Genomic DNA, 8823 nt, shown 5'->3' on the forward strand with positions numbered 1-8823 from the left:
CTTGATTCGGTGGAGCTCAAGTTGTTGACTGCCAAGTTGCTTTTTCTCCTGGCGATTGCTTCGGCCAGGAGGGTATCAGAATTGGGGCCGCTCTCCTGTCGTCCTCCCTTTCTGATATTTCATCAGGACAAGGCGGTGCTTCTCACTCGCCCTGGGTTCCTTTCGAAAGTGGTTTCTAATTTCCACATTTATCAGGAAATTATTGTACCGGCCTTTCAGTCTCTCCAGACCTCTCGGCTGGTGAGGCCTCATTGGATGTGGTCCGTGCTCTCAGGATTTATGTGGACCGGAGTAGTTCCCTTCTGAAATCGGATTCCTTATTTCTACTCTTTGGATTTCACAAGAGGGGATAGCCAGCCAACAAACAAACTTTGGCTAGATGGCTTCGTATGACTATCTCAGAGGCTTACACACAGGCAGGCCTGCCTGTTCCGGCTTCTGTTTAAGCTCATTCTACTCGGTCTGTGGGCCCCTCGTGGTGCCTCGGCTGTTCAGCTGTGTAAGGCGGCCACGTGGGCTTCCATCCAGACCTTTCTGAGGTTCTATGCTTTTGACACCTTTGCCTCTCAGGATGCTTCCTTTGGGCGCCGGATTCTCCTCTCAGCGCAGGAGCATCTCCACCCTTAAAAGGACTGCTTTGGAACATCCACAAGGTCTCCCTGTGGAGCCTATGGACCCTGAAGAAAATGCGAGATATGGTAAGTACTTACCTTTATCTCACTTTCTTCTAAATCCTTTATCTCACTTTCTTCGAAGTCCATAGGGTCCACAGGGCACCCGCCCTGCCGCACCTGGCTTCGTGTGGGCTGTAGTACTGGTCAACTGTTTTCCGTCTCCCTTTCGGTGAGTACGGTTCTTGTGTGGTCCAGTCTTCCTTCTCTCTCTTTTTCCTCCTCCCACCTTGGCTACTTACCAACTGAGGTGCCTGTGGCATGGGGGTGGTGTATAGAGGAGGATGGACCCAGTGCATCCTGGGAGCTAAAGCTTTTAACTGCGTGGTGCCCGTGGATCCAGATCCAGCTATACCCCAAGGTCTCCCTGTGGACCCTATGGACCTCGAAGAAAGAGCGATGACAAAGGTAAGTTCTTACCATATCTCTCATTTTATCCATATGTAGCATACAAAGGTAATGGTCGAAGACAGGATTAGTAATTGAGATAAATAGAAATTTGAAAGCTCTAACCACAATCTTTTTGTATTCCAACAGATTTACACAAAGATACTACAGTTGACCGTTTATTTAATCATATTAATAAAGAATCAGTCTTGTGTGAAGAAGGCAATCTCTTTTCAACCCCCAAAAATCATACACTGTCTAAATTTCATATTAAGCAGGAACCAGTCTCATGTGATGGAGGAAAACTCCCACACACTGACATGTATACACCAACAGATCATACACCGTATACACCTACTCATAGTAAGCAGGAACCAGTGTCATGTGATGGAGGGAACCTCATACACACTGACATGTATACACCCACAGATCATACACAGTATACACCTACTCATAGTAAAGAGGAATCAGTCTCTTGCGAAAATGGAGATCTCACCAACACTCACTTTTATACAACCACAGAAAATATACAGTATACATCTGTTCTTATTAAGGAGGAAACTATCTCGTGTGAAGACGGAAACTTCGTACATAATGATCTATTTGCATCCACTGCACAAACACAAAACACGTCTGATAGTATGAAGGAGGCATCCTGTGAACAAAGACATCCCACAAACACTGACATTTATGCGCCCACCAATCATTTGCAGTATACTGCTGCTTATACTGAGAAGACCATGCACCAGACAAAACAAAAAACATTCATGTGCTCAGAATGTGGTAAAGGTTTCGAATGTAACGCAAAGCTCATCATACACCAGAGAATTCACACAGGAGAGAAACCATACCCTTGCTCCATGTGTGGAAAATGCTTCACCAGCAACTCAAATCTTATTAAACACCAGAGGATCCACACAGGAGAGAAGCCCTATTCTTGCTCCATGTGTGGAAAATGCTTCACGAATACCTCAGACCTTGTTAAACATCAGAGAATTCACACAGGAGAGAAGCCCTTTTCTTGCAGCGAATGTGGAAAATATTTTCTTTGTAGCTCCAATCTGGCTACACACCAGAGAAGCCACACAGGGGAGAGGCCCTACTCCTGCTCCGTATGTGGGAAATGTTTTCTCAGTAGCTCTCATCTTGTCATACACCAGAGAAGCCACACAGGAGAGAGGCCCTACTCGTGCTCCACCTGTGGAAAATCTTTCACCAATACATCAGATCTTGCAAAGCACCAGAGACTGCACTCTGAAGACAAACCGTATCCTTGCACAGAGTGTGGGAAATGCTTTAAAACTACCTCAGATCTCTCTAGGCATCAGAGAGTCCACACAGGAGAGAGACCATATAGTTGTATTGAGTGTGGGAAATGTTTTCTGAGAAAACCACAACTTCTCAAGCATCGGACAATTCACAACGGTGAGAACTTATAAATTCAGTTCTCAATGACAGTAGAGGCAGAGGTGATATACCAGGAGGATGGGCTGTGATTGGCTGTGTTGGTGGGATGAAACTGCCGGTTCTGAGAGAGGGTACCAGAGTATTTACACTGCGTGTTACAGAGATACTTTTATTACTTAAAATACATTATTTAGGTGCTTTTATACAAACGTTCAGATCTATGGTCTACATATGTGTCCTCATACACCTAGCGTCTTTACTCCATACGTCACAAAGCAGTAGGCACGACTGATGCATCCGACACGAGTACTGCAGCGCACTTTTTCACTATATATATTGATTCAAAGTCGCACTGTAGCCTCATACAAAGGCACTCAGTGTACTGGAGATGCAAGGCCGCGACTTTTGTCGCAAAGGAACTGATTCAATTTATGTACAAAGCAGCAGATTAAGCATAACGGAATATGGTGGGTGGCCGCTCGTATCGGGACCTGTTTGCACAGATTACTGATGGGCAGTGGCCCTGATTCGGAGACGGACGTTCTGACAGAGCGCTCACTCTGAATCTGGGCGTTTTTTTGTGCGGCCTTCTGGCAGCTCGCATAGCTGTGGATGACCACCCACAGCTATTGTGAGCGGCCAGGATGATGGACACAATGGTCAAGACCATCGGGCTTGCGACGAGACCCTTGTGGTAGGGTCTCGTGGCCGCAAACCCCAAAGAGCTTCTGGCTCTAATAGAGCCGGAAGCTCTCCCACTGACATCACGTGTGATGTCATTGGGGCCGCCCACAAACGGCAGGCGTTCGCTTGGGAACGCCTCCGTTCGTGAAGCCACCCCCCTGCCACGTCTACAAAACGGGGCGAGCTGTCGATCAACATCGACAGCCGCTCCTTTTGTAGTGAGACCCGGATCGAGAGATTCTCTCTCTCGCTCCGGGGCTTGTCCACTCCGAATGTGCAGAGCACACCATCGACCCACTCGCGAGCACTCAAGCGCCCAGGAATCAGGCCCAGTGTACGCTAGCAATGTAGTTTTGTCGCCTCTTATAGTTCTTAAGCAGTGTGACTAAGAAGCAACCTTTGGGGAAAAAAGGACGCTTGCCGCGGCAAAGTCGCAAGGACCCTGGGGCTATTTGGCGCACCTAGAGCTCAAGTGTATGAGGACACCTCTGTACTTGCATTATAGTATCTAATCTGGCCCAGATATATCACCTGGTGGATCTTTCATAGAGTAATGTGTTCAGTCTATGGAAATGAACGCAGAAGTGAATCTGCTACCTGATTGGACAGGAGCTGTGCTTATCCAATCACATCCCTCATTTCAGTTACACTTTCTATCCTAGATTTTGATTGCATACCAGTCGCTTCTGAAAGACTGGAACGTCCCTTCTCTCTGTATGCGGGGGGATGTGCCAAGCCTTGGAGAAAGATAAAGTGGACTAGAGGCCCAAAGCAACCAATCAGCTTCTAACTATAATTTCAAAGACTGCTAGATAAATGACAGAAGCTGATTGGTTGTTTTGGGCTACTGATACCCCGAGAGAATTGAAGCTGGTGTAGTCTCTTTTTATAAGAGGTTAAAGGTAACAAAACTCATCTTGATATTTTGATGCAAAAATAAATAAGTACCAAAGTTGATCAAACAGCACAGCACAGATTTATTTGAATTGAAATGCCCTATATGTTTCTCTCTTGTAATAAAACCTGTTTATATCTGTGTTTGTGCTTTGTGTAGAAATAATTGATTGCTAAAGTAATGTTGATGTACATAGAGCTATAGTTTTTATGTTAATAAATCTGAACATATAGCTAAACATACTACGTTTAATGTATGTAACAGCGGTTACATTTCTGCTATAGTCACTTGTTTACACACCAGCATGCATTTACCTATATTTCGGTAGCTAGCCGGCTCATATTACACCATCAATTCCCCCCCCCCCCCCCCCCCGACGATCCACCATATTGACTACATCACATAGGGGGTGGTCAGCCACAAGGTATTAATCTGGTGCTATTGTGGCAGCCTTATGTTTATACTAGCACAAATAGATAATCGTACGTTTATATGCACATAATATATCCCTTTGATGTGTTATTGTGTGTATATAAATTATGCTTATTCATACTGTATTATTTAAAGGGAATGGGATTGAAATGCTGGAGGCTATTTAGTTCAAATCCCGACAGCAGCTGCCCGAAGGGAGGAAATCCCGACAGCAGCTGCCCGAAGGGAGGAAATCCCGACAGCAGCTGCCCGAAGGGAGGAAATCCCGACAGCGGCACGTAAGTAACCTAACCCTCCCCTCTCCCCCCCCCCCTAACCCCCCCTTAGGGATACCTAACCCTAACCTCCCCCCAGGGGTGCCTAAACCTAACCCAGTACCCCGTTTGTAGCGAGCCCCAGAGCGAGCGAATTTCTTACTCCGGGGCTCGCGCATGCCGTGCGTGCGCACTGCCCGGCCATCGACCCGCTTGCGAGCGGGTCTGAATCAGGCCCATAATGTGGCAAGAGATAGTAACAATTTATAATGTGCCATCAATGTTTCTTCTCACTGTAAACATATAGGGGTTCGTTCAATTAGGTGCAAGTTTGCGAATGCTACTTTGTTTCATGAAAGTCACATTTGCGCACCTAAACCATGCGTGATCCAATTAGAAATACCAATTCTAAGTACTCACGGGTGAGGTTGCACAACTTTTTTACAAAATGCGACCTTGGAGAAGTGCATGAAAACAAGGGAAAACCATCTTGGACCCCAAAAAAGGTAGCAACTGAGATAGTAGGACCATATAGAAGGCTATTAGTGGGCATAAGGAAAGTACTGGAGGTTCTTACAAGGTGTCAAATAGCTGATTTTTGCACTTTTTATTAATGGTTGAAAAATAAAAGCAAGGAAGTGTTCTCAAGCAAATGAAAGTCTTTACAGCATTTTGGGGTACAGAAAATTGTATTTATAGTAATTTTTAAGTGTTTTTATACAAGTTTGTAAAATGTTGGAAAAAACACTTTTTACCTCATCTTCAGACTCTAAATCCCCTCTACCATCAATACACCACCTCTCTCTCTCTCTCTCTCTCTCTCTCTATATATATATATTCTACATAATTTACACCTCTACATACCTATTCCACATCATTTATACTTCTACATACCTGTGCCACATAATTTACACCTCCACATATACCTGTCCCACATCATTTACACCTCCACATACATATCCTACATAATTTACACCTCCACATACCTGTCCCACATAATTTACACCTATACATACATATCCTACATCATTTACACCTCTACATACATATCCTACATCATTTACACCTCCACATACCTGTCCCACATAATTTACACCTATACATACATATCCTACATCATTTACACCTCTACATACATATCCTACATCATTTACACCTCCACATACCTGTCTCACATCATTTACACCTCCACATACCTGTCTCACATCATTTACACCTCCACATACATATCCTACATAATTTACACCTCCACATACCTGTCCCACATAATTTACACCTATACATACATATCCTACATCATTTACACCTCTACATACATATCCTACATCATTTACACCTCCACATACCTGTCTCACATCATTTACACCTCCACATACCTGTCTCACATCATTTACACCTCCACATACCTGTCCCACATCATTTACACCTCCACATACCTGTCCCACATCATTTACACCTCCACATATCTGCCCCACATTATTTACACGTCCACATACATATACATTATTTACACCTCTACATACCTGTCCTACATTATATACACCACCACATACATATCCTACATCATTTACACCTCCACATATCTGCCCCACATCATTTACACCTCTACATACATATTCCACATCATTTACACCTCTACATACATATCCTACATAATTTACACCTCTACATATCTGCCCCACATCATTTACACCTCTACATACATATTCCACATCATTTACACCTCTGCATACCTGTCCCACATCATTTACACCTCTACATACCTGTCCCACATCACTTACACCTCCACATATCTGTCCTACATTATTTACACCTCTACATACCTGTCCTACATCATTTACACCTCCACATCATTTACACCTCTATATACATAACCTACATAATTTACACCTCTACATATCTGCCCCACATCATTTACCCCTCTACATACTTATTCCACATAATTTACACCTCCCCATACCTGTCCCACATCATTTACACCTCCACATACCTGTCCAACATAATTTACATCTCCACATACCTATCCCACATAATTTACACCTCCACATACCTGTCCCACATCATTTATACCTCTACATACCTGTCCCACATCATTTATACCTCCACATATCTGCCCCACATTATTTACACCTCTACATACCTGTCCTACATCATTTACACCTCCACATACATATTCCACATCATTTGCACCTCTACATACGTGTCCTACATCATTTACACCTCCACCTACCTGCCCCACATCATTTACACCTCCACATACCTATTCCACATCATTTACACCTCCACATACCTGTCCCACATCATTTACACCTCCACATACCTGTCCCACATCATTTACCCCTCCACATACCTGCCCTACATAATTTACACCTCCACATATACTGGTTCCACATCATTTACACCTCCACATATATGTCCCACATCATTTACACCTCATACATACCTGTACCATATAATTTACACCTCCTCATACCTATCCCACATCATTTACACTTCCACATACCTGTCCCACATTATTTACATCTCTACATTCCTGTCCCACATCATTTACACCTCCACATATACCTGTCCCACATCATTTACACATCCACATACCTGCCCTACATAATTTACACCTCCACATATGTCACACATCAATTACACCTCCATATACCTGTCCCACATCATTTACACCTCCATATACCTGTCCCACATCATTTATACCTCCATATACCTGTCCCACATCATTTACACCTCCATATACCTGTCCCACATCATTTACACCTCCATATACCTGTCCCACATCATTTACACCTCCACATACCTGTCCCACATCATTTACACCTCTACATACCTGTCCCACATCATTTATACCTCCATATACCTGTCCCACATCATTTATACCTCCATATACCTGTCCCACATCATTTACACCTCCATATACCTGTCCCACATCATTTACACCTCCATATACCTGTCCCACATAATTTACATCTCCATATACCTGTCCAACATCATTTACACCTCCACATATGTCACACATAATTTACATCTCCATATACCTGTCCCACATCATTCACACTTCCACATATCTGCCCCATATCTGAAAAATCAATATTTTGGAATTGAACTGCAAATGTAATTTGCGGTGCAAGTTTGTTGTGAGAATGGACCACAGGACCCAACTCGTGCCTAATTGACCCATAGAAAGGATGGCACCAAAAATAATGTTTTTTAGAGCATATCACCAAAGTAGCCCTTAGAGTTAATAATATAAATATCCCAATGTCAAGCAAACACAATTCAACCTGATAAAGCCTTTTCTTCGTGAGTGCAGACAGTATGAGCTGGAAGCTGTATAATGACTGATATTAGTTTGCTTACCGGGACTGTTCCCATCTCATCACCTTTTGCAGCCATGTGCAGCCATGTGTAGGAATAGCGTTGACCATAAACAGGTTTTTATAGCACAATTTAAATATAAAAAAAAATATCCATAGATTAATATTCTGCCAGATATGGATATTTGACAGAGGGTTCAATTTACTAAACTTGGATTTTGCAACATTGGCACAATTACAGCATTTTCCCTATGGGATTCCAGCTTTACTTAGTGGCAGGCTTTAAGGGATGTAGCATCCTGGTGATCAGAATCCTGGCAGCTGTGATCCTGACGGTAAGTATTAGGGTTAGGGGTTAGGCTCTAGGGTAGGTGTGGGCAATAAGCGTCCCCCAGCTGTTGTAGAACTACACATCCCAACATGCCCTGCCACAGTTTTGCTATTTGGCCATGCTAAAACTGTTGCAATGCATGCTGGGATTTGTAGTTCAACAGGAGTGCATCTTATTGCCCACCGCTGCTCTAGGGGGGAGGGCTGCGAGACAGGAGTGTTAGAGTTAGGCTGTGGGGGTAGAGGGTTAGGTTGCAGGAAAGGTCGGTTAGGGGAAGGGTTAAATTACCTGCATGCGTCAGGATTTCCACAGTCGAGATTACGGCGCCGGCATTGTCACCGCCGGCATTGTGTGCGCTGGCATCACATACCCAATCCTGTTTTAAGCTCACCAACAAATATGCCCAAATAAATGAGCTGCCTGTTGGATTGTTTTTTTTATT

General features: G+C 43.8%; 1 protein-coding gene across 6 annotated transcripts in view; it reads left to right on the forward strand.

The window, feature by feature from the left end:
- Positions 1–4226, forward strand: part of LOC148477802 (uncharacterized) — a 56149-nt gene extending 51923 nt beyond the window's left edge. For 5 of the 6 annotated variants that reach the window (XM_088456193.1, XM_088456192.1, XM_088456194.1 and 2 more), the window contains one exon: positions 1209–4226. In XM_088456193.1, coding sequence (XP_088312319.1) covers positions 1209–2497 — 1289 coding nt within the window. In that variant the 3' untranslated portion in view covers positions 2498–4226. The remainder of the gene's footprint in view (positions 1–1208) is intronic. The other variant, XM_088456198.1, reaches the window with a different exon arrangement.
- The last annotated feature ends 4597 nt before the right edge of the window (positions 4227–8823 follow it).

Source organism: Taudactylus pleione, unplaced genomic scaffold (genome assembly GCF_031769625.1).
Source record: "Taudactylus pleione unplaced genomic scaffold, aTauple2 ptg000689l, whole genome shotgun sequence".
In the NCBI taxonomy this organism is placed as follows: domain Eukaryota; kingdom Metazoa; phylum Chordata; class Amphibia; order Anura; family Myobatrachidae; genus Taudactylus; species Taudactylus pleione.